Source organism: Gekko japonicus, unplaced genomic scaffold (genome assembly GCF_001447785.1).
Source record: "Gekko japonicus isolate JY-2015 unplaced genomic scaffold, Gekko_japonicus_V1.1 scaffold1771, whole genome shotgun sequence".
Taxonomy (NCBI): domain Eukaryota; kingdom Metazoa; phylum Chordata; class Lepidosauria; order Squamata; family Gekkonidae; genus Gekko; species Gekko japonicus.
In genome coordinates, this window is record NW_015160266.1 from 322,626 (window position 1) to 338,725 (window position 16,100).

The 16,100-nt window shown below is 44.2% G+C and overlaps 1 protein-coding gene across 2 annotated transcripts in view; it reads right to left on the reverse strand.

Annotated features, from left to right (window-relative positions):
* The window catches only part of LMBR1 (limb development membrane protein 1), an 85,074-nt gene that overhangs the window by 36,709 nt on the left and 32,265 nt on the right, over positions 1-16,100 (reverse strand). The window contains exons 3-5 of one of the 2 annotated variants that reach the window (XM_015415089.1): positions 15,775-15,814; positions 11,899-12,038; positions 9,046-9,149 (exon numbers count right to left, since the gene is read on the reverse strand). In XM_015415089.1, the coding sequence (XP_015270575.1) occupies positions 9,046-9,149; positions 11,899-12,038; positions 15,775-15,814 (284 nt within the window). The remainder of the gene's footprint in view (positions 1-9,045; positions 9,150-11,898; positions 12,039-15,774; positions 15,815-16,100) is intronic. The other variant, XM_015415098.1, reaches the window with a different exon arrangement.

The window sequence follows — 16,100 nt, forward strand, 5'->3', positions numbered from 1 at the left end:
TTCTGAAAGGTGCCCATAGAGTGATCTATTTTGCTACCATAAATAAAATATTTCGGACAGGGGTCTGTCAGTTGTACCCTAAAAGACTAATCTTTTTACTATATATATTTCTTATTAAAGCATGGTGAAAGAAGAGACTGAAAGCGGTGATGGAGATTTCTCATCAACGCAATGTCCGGTGAAATATTGCTCCTTTTTTGTAGCCAACACCAAGATCAAAACATTATGCAAGTTAAATTTCCTTGAAAGGTTCCCAGCGGGAGTCTTCCTTTTTGTTAGCACAGACCCTGATTTCCTTTCACCCCCTCCCCCCCACAAAAAAAACCTTCACCAAGACATCCATGTGCTACTAACACTAAGCAGTACTTCCTTAATCACTTATTTCCAACAATTTATGGATGATCAGTGGCAAAAACAAGTAAAAATAATGAAAGATGCAATGAAGCGTCCTTGAGACATTCTGGCTTATACTTCCTACCCATTTCTCGTTTTTAACGTTGGGGTCCTGATACAAATTAGCCACGGAGGGGGGCAAAGTCATCTGGTCATAAAATACAGTACAGGGTCACTTTTATGTAAGTTTGCCAAAAGGGACATAAACCAGGACAATCTCAAACTGTGACACAGGATAGAAGTATATTAAAACAATCTCTGTTCCTCCTCGATGGTGCTGTCATGTTGCTCAGCTTTATAGATATTCCAAGCACCAGCACTGGCCTCTTCACTGCCACCTGGCTGACCTAATTAATTAAGCGAGGAAGTCACCTCAGATTTTTCTACCATTTGCTTTTATTATCAAGCACTCTTCTTTTGATGTTCTCGGAGTGAACCTCTTAATCCATAGACTTCACGTTATGTGTTCCAAACACTGAGATGTCTGGACAGTTTGCATAATTGGTCAGGATGTGGCTGTCGCTCATGGTAAATTTTACGCCACAACTTCAAGGAGAAGAGTCCGTATTAGGGGGGGAAAGCACGAAACAAGGATGTTTGAAAAGTTGGAAATGATACTGCAATCTGTGAATATGGTAAAATATTAGAGCTCTGCCTCTTTGGGAAGGCTTCGGACTCCAAGATATTGGAATGTAACGCTGTTAACTTGTTCATGAATACGTAAAACATCCACCTTGCAACTGACCCTGTGGGTCTTCTTCTACACATGGCCTTTAAGGTTTAGGAGGAAAATAGCTACTTAAACTAATTCAAAAGGCTCTTTCTGGATCAGCAGGTTTAAGGTCCCCCCATGCTTCTGCCGACCCAGAGCCCAAACCATTGTTAAACTGTCCCCAAGTTTGCTATTTGAGGAGGACAAGTCTAAAGTTCCCTTGGGATCAAGGAAATATTTCCCACTTCTTCAGGCCACAGGTGAAGAGGGCCCTGATGCCAAGAAACTGCCATCTCACACTACAGGCCAACCCTTCCAAACAAAACCAGGTACCAAATTAACAAGCCTTGTGACAAAAGAGGGAAGGGTCTTCCGATAAAAAACTAAGATATCATTTAATTACATCATTCATCTTTGCATCATTAGAAAACATACTGTGCTTTTTATGCTATGAGGATCACCCTAGGTATTTAGGCAGGGGCAATACACGCCTTCTAAAAATTAGTCTAAATAGCATAATTTGGGTTCACTAAAACCACCAAGAATGTTGTTAACCGTGAGGGCCCTTCAACAAACTCCGCGGCTGTTAATAGGAGGCAGCACTACTGAAAAATCAACACGCAGAGTATCTAGATGTACAGTTTAAAAACATGGTGAAAACGGCAGGCCCAATTAAAAAAAAATGAAGCAGTGGACTAAGTAAAAGGGCACTGAGTTAAGCCCCTTAGGCCTAAAATATCCTGTCTGAATTAACAGAGTGCTTTAATTAAAAACCTAGACAGAGAATCATGTTTAACTTGATTTTCAGAACAAGCACTGAGCCCATCCGTCGTGAGTGGCCAATTTCCGTGTCTGTATCTGTGTAACATGCAAGTGCTTTAAAAAAAACAAAAAAAAAACGTTTTGCCCAAGGGACTCAATGGGAGCCTACCATATGCCACTTAGAATGAACACCATCAATTAGAACAAGAAAACCCACAATAAATTTGCAAATGGCTAAGTGAAAAAAGATATGAGTTCAGACAGTATAAACTTTACTGTAATAAGCTATTTCACCATTTAGTATGCAATATTTCCTTAAAGAATACCATGTTTGTAATAAAAACAGTAAGATTACTAGGTAAGGCACCAGAAGGTAGCTAAAAGAGGAAATAATACATTGCTAGAACTCATCTAAAGTGGCACCCCTTTAAAACTAATGCAAATTTAACACTATCTCTTAATCCTGGTAAAAGGGATTAGGAAAAGGCAACGGTATCACCGATTCCCTTCTCCCAACCCCTTCCTTCCACATGCAAATAATTCCCCCCACTTCCATCAGCCTTAATCAAGTTGCATCACTGGGTCTTTAGCAACATACTAATTGAAGTTCATTCCTAACCACTGTGCTGAGAAAACCACCCTTAAGATGGAAGGATGGAAGGAATTCATGCACAGAAGAGGCAGACACATCCAACCCTGCAAAACCTTCACCACTGCCAAGGATCAGTACTAGTGCACCTGCCCGGGCCCTTTGTTCCATGACACTGACTGAAGCACTATCCATATAAAGAACAGGGAACCTTTTATTTGGAATAGGCAGAGCTGGAGAATTAGTGGTAACTTACACATAAGGACTAATGTTTCCTCAATTTGAGTTGTCTTGCAGAATTCATGTGAGACTTACGCAATGCTGTTCTTCGAAGGGTTTACGCACCTGAAATTCAACACCCAAATCTGGCTCTCAATCTATTCAGCTCATCTGTGGAAGAAGCCAAGCCCCATCGCTGCACATTTTCACACTTGCAGCCTTTAAAGGGTTTCCTTTAGCACCACACTACATGCCTTGCCAAGTGTATCCCTCCTTTCCATAAGGATGTCTACACTCGTTTTGTCATTTACCACTCATCGGATCTGAATCATTTTTGATCGCTACATTAATTTGAGATGGATGGCAAATAAGAAGCGAGTCAGAAAATACTCACTAGAAGAGTGTGCACGTGTGCAAAACCTGTTTTTCCGAAATACCAGCAATTACGTGGAGGGAAGAATGAATAAATGGGCTTTTCAAATGCTAGACGTCCACTGTTGGAAAAGGAAACCAAATGCATCAGTTCACATGTTCTGAACAGGATGTTTCAAAACAGAATTATTTCATCATCTAAGTCAGGGTGTTCAACCCTGTTAAGCCTTTGGGTACTTTTGGAGTTCTGAGAAAGGATAGTGGACTATACCACAAAATGGCTGCCACGGGAGACAGGTCCAATCACAAAGTGCCTGCACCATGAGCAGGGCGGGACTACAAGGTATCAGGAGGTTCCAAGCCAAACATCCTCCTATTATAGGGGCAGCTATTTCCAAGTGAGCACTCCCTGCAAACCCAAAAGGTGACGTTTCCTGGCATCTTCTGAAACACATCCTGTTCCCATCAGGCAGGAAGAGGCAGGATTAGCTCATAGCTTTGGGTACGAGAGGTGCTTTGAAGAAGAAGCACTGAGCACCAGGAAACTCAGCACTGGGTACCATGGTAGCTAGAGGTAGCATGTGGGGGATAACTGCTTTAAGTCTTCAGAGGCTCTTGAGATGAGCTTTGTTCCATCTGCTGCCCCTATAATAGCAGACTGTGAATGGTGGTCCAAGAAGAGCATGTGAAGGGGAGCATCTGGATGGGAGACTACTGGAACCCTCCTGTAAGCCCCTCTGAACTTAGGAAAACAGGAGGCAAGCAAAACCTAAGGCAGACATCAGATTTTGTATTCTTAAAATGCACATATAAAAACAGTTCACAGCTCCCTGAAAGCTGCCATTTTAAAGGAGAGTAAATGGGCCTTAGAAAGCATTACTAACAACAAAGCTAGTGGAGGTGATGGTATTCTAGCTGAGCTATTCAAAGTCTTAGAAGATGATGCTGTTAAAGTGCTGCACGCAATTTGCCAGCAAATTTGGAAAACGCAACAGTGGCCACAGGATTGGAAAAGGTCAGTATACATTCCAATCCCAAAGAAGGGCAATGCCAAGGAATGCTCAAACTATCGCACAATTGCACTCATATCACACGCTAGCAAGGTCATGCTCAAGATCCTACAAGCTAGGCTTCAACAGTACGTGGAGAGAGAACTGCCAGAAGTACAAGCTGGGTTTCGAAGAGGTAGAGGAACTAGAGATCAAATTGCCAACTTCCGCTGGATTATGGAGAAAGCAAGAGAGTACCAGAAAAACATCTACTTCTGCTTCATTGACTATGCTAAAGCCTTTGACTGTGTGGATCACAACAAACTATGGCAGGTCCTTAAAGAGATGGGAGTACCAGACCACCTCACATGTCTCTTGAGAAACCTGAATAAGGGCCAAGAAGCGACAGTTAGAACCGGATATGGAACAACTGATTGGTTTCGCATAGGAAAAGGAGTACGACAAGGATTTATATTGTCGCCTTGCTTATTTAATATATATGCAGAGTACATCATGCGAAATGCTGGCCTAGATGAATCACAAGCGGGAATTAAGATTGCTGGGGAAAAGATCAACAACCTCAGATATGCAGACGATACCACTCTGATGGCAGAAAGTGAAGAGGACCTCAAGAGCCTCTTGCTCAGGGTAAAAGAGGAGAGCGCAAAAGTGGGCTTGAAGCTCAACATCAAAAAAACTAAGATCATGGCATCCGGCCCCATCACTCCTTGGCAAATAGAAGGGGAAGCTGTGGAAGTAGTGACAGACTTCACGTTCCTGGGATCCCAGATCACCGCAGACTGTGACTGCAGCCATGAAATTAAAAGACGCCTGCTCCTTGGGAGGAAAGCGATGGCGAACCTAAACAGCATGATAAAAAGTAGAGACATCACCCTGCCAACAAAAGTCCGCATGGTCAAAGCAATGGTATTCCCAGTAGTCATGTATGGCTGCGAGAGTTGGACGATAAGGAAGGCCGAGCGCAGAAGAATAGATTCTTTTGAACTATGGTGCTGGAGAAGACTCTTGAGAGTCCCTTGGACTGCAAGAAGATCAAATCAGTCAATCCTCAAAGAAATCAACCCTGACTGTTCCCTGGAAGGCCAGATAATGAAACTGAAGCTCAAATACTTTGGCCACCAAATGAGAAGGGAACACTCACTGGAGAAGACCCTGATGCTGGGAAAGATTGAAGGTCAAAGAAGACGGGGACGGCAAAGGATGAGATGGTTAGACAGTGTCATCGATGCAACAAACATGAAGTTGAGCAAACTTCAGAGGATGGCGGAAGACCGGAGGGCCTGGAGGGAGCTGGTCCATGGGGTCGCAAAGAGTCGGACTCGACTGTGCGACTGAACAACAACAATAAAGAAGAACATCACAATTTAAAGCAAAAAAAAAAAAACACCTTTATATGCATTTTCGAAGAACATAGCAGGGTGGATGGGTGGAGAGAGGGATTTTATCTCCAGATTTCATTTTTGGTTACCAAGTAGTTTAATATTCATGTACACAACAACAAAATGGATATGTTGTGCATTGAAGGGCTCCTTCATACAGCACGCTCGTTTTGTTATGTGAAGATTCCTGTGCAGAGATGGTTGTGTAATTTGCTCTCACCCTGCACCATCTGCTTCACAGCCATGCACTTGCTGCAGTGGGATATCCCTTCACAGAATCATGGGAAAGCAAATAGCATATCTGAGGCTTTTACACATGCTCTCACACATGTTCTGACATGACCATTACTAAACTGACTGTACTGTATGTATCCATGTACTGTGACAATGGGCCTCAAGACACAGGTCTGCATCTACCCAGGAATTCTGAAAAGGCTTACAGAAGGTATCTGTGGGGGCTCCCGCTGCAGGAAAAGGGCATGAAAGAGCAAGCATCCAGGAAGCTAAGGAGGACACGAACCCTGTCCAGGAATATCAGCCTCCAGCTCCTCTTTATTGCCAGCAGTGCCTAAAAATGCACATTACTCCAAGCCCACTGGGTTCCAGCAGGCGTGTTAATCACTATTGCTGTGTCATAAACCATGTTTAAATATTAGCTTAAGGAATGGTCTCTGCATTCTATAAGTACCAGTCTGCCAGATGTGTATTTCCAGGGCTTTTTTTGTAGAAAAAGCCCAGCAGGAACTCATGAGCATAATAGCCCACACCCCGACAGTGCAGCTCATTAGCATATTAGGCCCCACCACCATACCTTCCCTTGGCTTGCCCGGGCCCCCACAGCTGCGGGGCGCCCAGGCAAGCCGGCCCTTGGACAGGCTGGGGAAGGCAAGGGGAGGCATTTAAATGCCTCCCTGATCCTTCCACTCGGAGTGTAGCCACACACACAGAGGTTTTGGCTGTAGTGGACATGAAGCCAGCCGGAACTCTGTTACTGTGCGTTCCTGCCCAAAAATAGCCCTGTGTATTTCTCCTCCAAACATGATTTACATACCACCCTCGGTTTATAGTACCAACATTCCCCCCCCCCAATGTTGTTCTGTCAACAAAGTAGTTTGTACATGCCAGCCACATTTTCTTTACCCTGTATTTTTAATTGGCTATTCCTTTCAATATTTAGATTATTTAACTGCTCCTCAATACAGGAGAGCATTCATGCTTCCAAGATTAAACGCTATTCCTTCCCAGATAACGCAAGGTCAGATACAAAGGATCCTACACGCTGGTAGACTTTGTGACTGTGCCTCTGGACAGAAGAAACTCTCGAGCACTGCTTACTAGAATAGGCTATACCTTTCACAGTAAAAGATATCTGTCAATTACTACTCTTTTCTGTAGATTCAGGCGGGTAGTCGGTTTGGTCTGAAGCAGCAGAACAAAGTTTGAGTCCAGTAGCACCTTTAGACCAACGAACTTTTATTCAAGGTACAAGCAGAGGTCATTTTGGGGGGAATCGCGGGGGATCGCAGTTCCCCCGGGTGAGGTACGGGAGGCGGGGCACATGACGAAGCCCCGCCTCCTGCTTCCGGCCACCCCGCTTCCGGCCCTCATTCAGCCAGGAGGAGGCAGGAGAAGAGGGAGAGTAAGTTGCTTCCTCCCTGCCTCTCCCCACCCCTGCCTGCCTGGGGCCAGGGAGGGCCTTCGTGGGGCTTCCTTGCACTCCCGCCGGCCTTGCAGGTCCACCGCCGGGCCCCTCATGGGGCTCGGCAGTGGAGCTGCAAGGGCGGCGGCCGGGACCGTTGGGGGCGGGGTCTGTGGCCTTATGACACACTTCCAGTGATGTCAGGGGTTGTGGCCTTATGACACACTTCCGGTGATGTCAGGGGGTGTGGCATATGCTAATGAGTTAAGCTAATGAGTTCCCCTAGCTCTTTTTCTACGAAACGACCCCTGGGTACAAGCTTTCGCGTGCATCCACATGAAAGCTTATACCATGAATAAAACATGTTGGTCTTAAAGGTGTCACTGGACTCAAACTTTGTTCTGCTCTTTTCTGTGATAATGAGGAGTTTGCAGCAGAAAAGTTTAAGAAACTCTTGGCAGGCATAGATTTAGGAGTCACACTGGCATTAGTCAAAATTTTTGCTCGTGTAATTGTGGTAACTGGTTAGTTATTTAAATTACTTACTTTTTGTTGCATTTAGTGTGCCACTGCTCAAGGCCTGTGGCCTAAATGAGCAGTGTCATTAAAGTAAAATAAGAGTAAATTGGCTATTGGCGTGAATTTACCTACAGTTTTTATCAGAGCCAACTGTCACCGCTCAGCATATAACTGAACACAGAAATAAGTGAGATAGTAGAACTGAATAACCAAATAGCAACCACACTGTATATAACTGCAATAAAGAACAAAAATAAATGAATTTCCCATTTGCTTATTATTTAAATATTGAACCAATTGCTTGTTACAAGATAAGAAAGACTTTTTCAAAATTGATACATATAGGAACTTCTGAAGGCCATAACAGAAAAGCCAAAATACATTATCAGATACTGGATATATTAAGACAGTCCCTATAAACACCGTCTGTCCACTTCACAAATAATCCAGTATCCTAGAAGAGGCCGGTCCCCGCTGTGTGTTCTCTCTTATGGGCATGCCAGCTATAAATCCCCATTCACTGAAGCTTTATCAAAGAAGAGACCAATGCTTCAATAGTTCCCAGTGGCAAACATTCTGTGAAACAAATATTTAAAAAACTAACACAGGAAACTGGAGACTTTGAAATCCTGCTGGTGCCAAGACATACCTTAAAGTAGAAGAATCAAAACTTGAATGAATTGCTCATAGCGTTTCTTCATGTGCTTACTTCCCTTCACAGTTTTAATAATGGCCTTCCCAAGGTATATGATTAAAATACCCAATGGTATTTGACTCCCTGGTGTCTCCAATTTGTGACATGGGGCCTTCTTAAAGTAACATCACACTCAAGAATCTATGTGCGAATCCAATATATACAACCACTACAAAAAGCATGTAAAATCATTATTCATATTTAGGCCTTTTGGATATAAAATTTGAAGTTTAAAAATCCATTTCGCTTCTTGCTGCAGTAAGAAATGACTTACATCTGTATTTTTGTATATTCTCTTGGTGTATTTAAAGATCACAAAAAATCTGAGGGAGCATCGTGTTGGAAAGCTCTAAAATGTTCAGCCATAGGGTCTTCCCAAACCCCATTTCTTATACGGGACCGAAGTCCTAAAACGCGGGACTTCAGTGGTCTCAATATGTTTCCAACGTACAACTTGTCAAATGCACAAGTGACCACATACACACACATTCTTGTATTGCAGTTACTGAAACCTGAAAGGGCAACTCTGAAACGGTTATCATAATCATTTACCTTAGGAAGGCCATTATTGAAATTTGTGAAGGGAAGCGAGTACATTATATACAGTGCGGTTACTATTTGATTAACCACTCAGCATATAAGCGACAGCCTTGGCATCGAATCAATTTTAAAAGCTGGTCAATAGTTCCGCAAACTTAGCTCTGTCAGGTGAATACAGGATTTTGGCATCACATTCACGTACTTAATATCAACCTACCTTTTTTAAGCCAGCAAAGCCTTCAGACTCCAGGAAGAAGAAAGCGAAGGGCATCAATACAAATAAACAAAGATTGGAGAAGAGGGAAGCAAGATTCCATAAACCTAGATGCAATGAGAAAGATGCAGGTTATTTGTAAATGGTGCACAGTCATTAAAACGTAACATAAATGGAGTCCTATCATTAACTGATACCGTTGGAAGCTTCTGAAAACAGCACTGACCTACAACACAACCCAGTGAAAACTGCTGAACAGTGATCCTAAGTTCACTCACATTTACTCTTAAGAGACTTCTGCATCGCCTCTAACTCTCAGAATTGTTGCCACCTGAGCCATGACTAAGGCAGAGTCCTTAATCTAGTGCAAATTCAGGGTGCCAGAAACCCTGAATTGCTTAGTTTGAAACCTAGAGATGATTGGCATCCAAAGCAGCTCAACCACATGCCACATTGCTGCAGATGGCTGTGCTGCCTTCACGTTAAGACACTGAACTGCAGGCTGTGGAAGGTCGGTAGTTCAGCAGTTCGAGACCCGGGTGCCGCATGACGGAGTGAGCTCCCGTCTCTAGTTCCAGCTCCTGCCAACCTAGCAGTTCGAAAGCAAGAAATTGCAAATAGATAAATAGGTACCACTTCGGTGGGAAGGTAACAGCGTTCTGTGCGCCTTGGTGTTTAGTCATGCCGGCAACATGACCACGGAAACGTCTTCGGACAGCGCTGGCTCTTCGGCTTTGAAACGGAGATGGGCACCGCAACCCTAGAGTCGGATTCGACTGGCTTTCGAGCAAGGGAACCTTTACCTTTACTTTACTTTCGAGACTCAGTGCTCTTGTCTACTGAATGAATTATAAGGCAAGACTAACCCGCTAGCAATAACTACTGTGTGCAAAAAGCAACTGCAGATATTGCTATGAGCGGAAGCCCAGAATGTTCACACTGTAGGTGAATGAGATGCTGGCTAAAGACTGCTAGGTGCACAACCATGAGTGAAGCAAAGGCATCAGTTTTAAACTGTAATGCAGCCCATGATCCAAACAACCTGTAGTGCACGAGGAAAACAGACGTCTGTAGAGGAGAGGCCTTACACAGCAGCTTTCTCTTTTTTCATGTGAAACAACATCCATAAGATCTGTTCTGCGTGTGTAAGGTGTTCTGCATGTTAATTTCCCGTCTTTGCTAAGTCAGTCCAAGGGCTTGCATATCTGTATATGGGGGAAGCAGTTCTGTTTTCTACTCGCAACCTTTTCACATCAGAATAAAGGAGGTCATAACAGAGAAAAGAAAGACGGGGTGAGAGAGAAGTACCCTTGGCACACCAAACAAGGAGTGGGTGACCACACCCCAAGAATTTTATATGGCCGATGACAGAAGATACAATGAATGAAGGATTTTATGAGCAACCCAAAGTATCTTTGCCAGCCCAACTCCGATACGATCTCAGCGCTAAAGCACTTAAAGTAAAAAAAGAAAGCTGCAATTAAGCAAGCATTTCACTTGGTCCGATAAAACCTCACCCTTGCCTAGAGAACTTTAAGGAACAGACAGGGAGCCCTGCTTGGGTACATGCACGGTTTTCACTATATTGTATCCCCACCTGCTGGTCACAGATGAGACGGCAAAAGCAAAACTCACTTGAGAATTCCATTTAAGAATTCCGAAGTCCTTATTTTCTATATTTAACTTTGAAAACGAACCAGATTATCTGGACATGCCTTGAAATTAATGTCCCTTCTTTCCACAGCCTAAAAATCAACAGTCTTATCTTCATACTGCAACCTGTTGCAATCAGAAGAACAATGCTCTTTTACAGCCATTCCCACACATCACTCATTTAACATTTTCATCAAAGCGCCACCTCTCTCCCACTTTTTGAACCTCAGCCCCTTTCTGAACATCCTTCGCCTTGTGCTTCTCCTAACTTCAATTTGTTCTACAGGTGACCATGCGTACACTTGCACAGAGTTTCACACACTCTGCTGCTACATGTAAAGATCTGCAGACTGGGTTATTAACCCAGCACTGGGAATTTGCTGACCTCCTCCTAAAACCACATATAAAGACTTATCATTCCAACAATGAAGCAGTTCCTCATGAGCTTCCTTCTTCCCAAACCAAGCTGGGATTCTGGAGACACTAGTAATTCAGTCATCGCCACAAATTCAATGCAGGTCAGTGAGAATCCTTTGGCAGGAGACTTCAACGGCCCCCATGCGTGGACACACACAGGATATTAGGAGGAAAAAGCACTGTCTGTCTCGGAAACCTATGCACCTAATCTTTTCAGGTCTCTCTCACACAGACACACTTGTTCAGAGGGAGGGAGTACCCATAGCATGGAGCAGGTTCATAACATGACTGCCTCCTCCCAAACTGCAGAGATTTTAGCTGGACTGAGTGGCACGGCATACAGATACTCTCTCTTAACAACACACGTTGCTACTTCTTAGGCTCTGGCATACAAGATTATTGGCTTAATATTTTTCAGAATGATACAGAGTGCAATCTGAAACCAGTTAGCCCACACATCCACAAGAAGTGCCATTTGTTTACCTAGACTTCTATCCCATCCCCAAGGGTTTGAGGCCGTTAACCATCTGCCAAATTATTCTACCAGTCTGAACATTTTATATAATTTCCAGAAGACGCATAAACTTGGGCTCTGGTGACTCTGCAGGGAAAGAGAATCTCAGAGTTACCGACAGCCGCCTGTTGGGTTTACTTTTAACAACGAACCATCTTTCCGCCTCTCTGTGGGCCTTTCTGTTCCCAGTTCAGCATATATGTGATATACTTGAGAGCTGAGAGATAACTGAACCCATCTGAGCATATTAAATGACATAATGGAGTACTAACCATGAATTAGGGAGCCATTTAACCACTGAATATAGTAGCTCTGCGGAAAAGAAAGCAGGATCTCATTACTGATTATTGAGAAAGGTAGAAGGAGGACGGCACCAGCTGAAACGGCAAGAGTAAAGGTACTCAAGAACAGCCTGAAAGTCAAAGAGAGGTGTTACTGTTAATAACAAGGTTAACGCAATCAGAACAAAAATCCCAACAAGCAAATAATTGTGTTAATAGTTTATATTCACAACCGTCTATATTCAACTACAGTTTAATTCTTGTAAAATAAGACAGAGTGGAGGCACGCCGCCATCAGCTCTCAGTAGGCAGCGCGCCATTCGTTCTCTCAAGTAATCCCAGATCATCTTTCCTTATTCCCGTAAGAATGGAAGTGGTAGACAGCAGGAAAGAGAATCCCATTGCTTAAGGAAAGCAGTTCTTTAACACATTAGCTAAGCATCTAAAAGGTCAAAATTGTGTGTCAGGATGCATCAGGAAACGTTGTGTTAAAGGAGGGAGAGTGATGAAAATGTTTCAGTCATTAAATGAGCCTATTTTTAAAAGCAAGCCAAGTGGTAAAAACTCTGCTAAAACACAGTTTTAAAAGGCCAGGAAGTCAAGACAACATACACGCCATTTAGGGCACAATGCTACTGCGTTAGCCTCCAACAAAACCAAATCCTTCCCAGAAAGCCAATGCAGTTCATTTGTTATACTAATAAGCAAAGCCAGTATAGGTTAAGCTTTACAAAAATTCTATTCCTGGAAGTGTCAGCTTACCAAACTCACCTGTATTTTTAACCCTTCTAAAATGTCCACTCACTCACAGAGGCTTCTAATTCATTTCCCGTGTGATAAAGAGATCAACTGCACTTTTTTAAAAATGTTAAAAATAACACTCACACTTGGTATGTCTAAAAATCTGGAAATCCCCACCGAGCACTTCAAACAGAATTCCCATGCATATGCAACTATATTTAAGGAGTAGCACTTGATTCAACTGAATATACATACACAACTTGTAAATGAAGTCCAAACAAGCTGAATTTGGCAAGGTTAATGAAAGCACTCCCTCTGCTGGTGAAGACTAGTACTGCTCACATGCGAAAAAGCTCTGGCTAGGAGTCAATTCAGCCCAGTTTCCCTCTAAAGATGGATACCATTACCACACTGGCTGGGACTCCCAAACCAGCGCAAGTTTTTTGTTTGTTCAAAGGGTCTTTGGGGTTACACTCCTCAAACATCAGCCTCCAGGACACAACATGTGCCAAACCATTTCTGAAGCGGAGGCAGCTTAGAAACTGCATTCAAGATACAGGGAGAAATCCAGAAGTCTTCCTAAGCATACTGAAGTGCGCTCCTAAGTAGTTCTTTAAAAACCTGTCTGGCTAAAAACTCATGGAGTTTAGAGGAGAGAATCAACAGGAAACTAAATTCTCCCTTCCTCCTCCTAATTAAGGCTTTCCCATATAGAATCCATGCCTCTCTAATATCCCACCGGAGAATGCATGAGCTTCACGTTGCACCCAATGGCTTGTCTCTAGAAAACCATGAGCAGAAATCCCACTTGCACACTTGCCCACAAGCTTTCCTCCACCAGCCCTTCTCACTGCAGGCTCCAATGAGCAGAGGCTACTGATGGAGGGATCCTCGCGAATGACAAGCAAAGCTGCAGGGAGGGCACCAGGGAGGGACACCACACACCCCTCCCTGCAAGCAGAAGCCACTTCTGCTCACCCCGCAGGCTCCAAGCCAATGCCAAACAGCATCTTCCAAAGTCTTAAGAATTAAGAGATGCTAGCGTACAATGCCTGAATAGAAAAACGACGGCTGGGTTAGAAGTCGAGGGGGGAAATGGCTGGAGGCTGTGCAACTCAGGGAGGCGGTGACGGGCAGAAGCCACGCACCTGTTCTCTTCTCCCACTCAGCAGGCCCCAGCAGTGCTGCCGGTGCTGCGGCTGCTTGGGCAGAAGGGCCAAGGGAAAAGACGTGGTGTACCACTTGTCAGCACTCGTGCCAGGGGTTGCCTACCCCTGACTGATGACTTTTGGAAGCAAATGGCTCCCTTAAGATGAAACCGAACCTTTCCGCATCATATACAACGAAATAAGCTCCCGTCACTGAAAGCCAGCTGTCAGGATTTTACAAAAGGGAATATATTAGGAAAATGGGGCACATCAAAAGGCCTATCAATATTGCACTGAACCTACACTTTCGTATGCCCACGGCCAGGACCAGGCATTTCTTTGAAACAAAAGAGTACTCGACAGAAAAATTAGTACTATCTGTCCTTCCCCCTGCCATACTTACACAACCTAAAAAACTATATGTAACACAAAAGAATCTTCCCTGTCTGGCCTCCAACCACCGGTTCACATCTTTTTGATCAGATGGGCAGGTGCTCTGATCAATTTGTTTTTAGTTGTTTTTATACTATGCGTTTTAAAAATACGTTTCAGGGTTTGATTTCTCACTGCCTTGGGGATCTCTAAGCTGGGTAGAAAAGCAGCATAAAAATGTTTAAAATAATCACTCAGAATGCAGAATCCACAGCACGAAAATGTTTGTTTGTCAAGCACTAATCCAACAAAGTAACTGACAATGTCCAGGCTGTCAAGTGCCACTCACACAGGCTTTGTGTCTCCTCTTGACCAGATTCCCACGCAAGCAGTGGCGAAGGAAGCACACGGGCATGGTCTTGGCTTAGCTAGGATAACTGACTGACTACCTCTATGGTGCCCTTACTGAGCACACAATCAGGATCTTTGGTAGATGCAATTCTCTTGCCAGAGCCACACACAAACGCCACTGGCATAGAGTCAGACTCTACCCCTTCCCTTGAATAAAGCAAATCTGTGAGGAGTGATTCAATAGCTGCCCTTAAAAAACTGCTGCTAACAGAATCCCAACCGTCACTCTGGGCAGCAAGCCCCGGTCGTTCCTCAATCCCCTCAGGGGCAGCTCCAAGTCTTGGAAGGCTCTGGGCAGAGAGCGCCCGGGTGACCCCGCTTCTCCTCTGACCCCCACCAGGCCCCTCGTTTGTGCCTCCCCCCTTCCAGCCCACCCACAGCCCCACCTGCCCGTGTGCCCTTCCTTCTCCGCCCACTTGCGAGCCTTTCCACTGACCGGATGTCATTTCCCCAGTGGTGCTGGATGGTGCCTGCAAGTGGGCAGCTGTGGACCACCACTGTGCCCGCCAGGAGTGCAGCCATTGTACACCACCCACACATCCTTCCCCGGCAACCTGTGGCGGGGGGAGGCTCTCTAAGGCAATGGGCCCTGCCAGAAACGTCAGGCCCTAGCAACTGCCCCATCTCAAGGTGTGCTGATACCGGCTCTCACCGCAAATCAAGGCCAACAGTGACTCCAAGAGCTCTTTCAAGTCACTCTCACTAAATCCCCCATTTTATTCGACAATCCTGAGGTACCCAAGCTTATTTAACCCAGTTTCTGAGGACATGATTCCACAGAAAGGCCAATAAATTTTCAGCTGTATGCAGACACTCCAATGTATACTCTCACCTGAACAGTTCTACATCCAGGAATTCTATGGAAAGTCATCTCGAGACTCTCAAAGTGACGCTGAGGTAAATTTTAAAGCAAGTAAGAACAAAATGGAGATCATGTGCCCAAAGGTTGCCCCTGTCGTGGAATTCCAGCCACAAGTACTGTTGCCCTTCTCACGCTAGAAGCCTACAAGCTGTCCCAGCAAAACACACGTTAGCCACTATCAGACACGCTTACTGCAGTATGCTGAATCATACAGGGGGGGGGGATGCTCTCAAGGCCCAGCACTATTCCTTTTTCCCTGCAGAATATAAAAGCTGCAACACAGTTGGCATAATACTGAAAGAGTAGCAGATCAAGCCCTTAAGGTGTACGTACGAAATTCTGTTGACAATTGCATCTTCGTCTTCTTGCTCATCTGGAAAAGAAAAACGCACACTTGTATTATGTTGTGTTACCAGTGACCACTACTTGTTTTTATTTCTTGTCTAACTGGCCTCTGGGAATAAGAATTACAGAGGCAGTGATAAACACAGAGATGACACAGGCTGAAAGATATTCAACACTTGCATCCTCATGATGTATTTTTGGCATTAATTGTTAAATAAAAATATTAGCCACGACCTATCAGGGCAAGGCAGCACTGAACTAGATGAAACAATGCATAAGGCGATAAAAGGCAGCTTCAAGGCCTCCATAATATT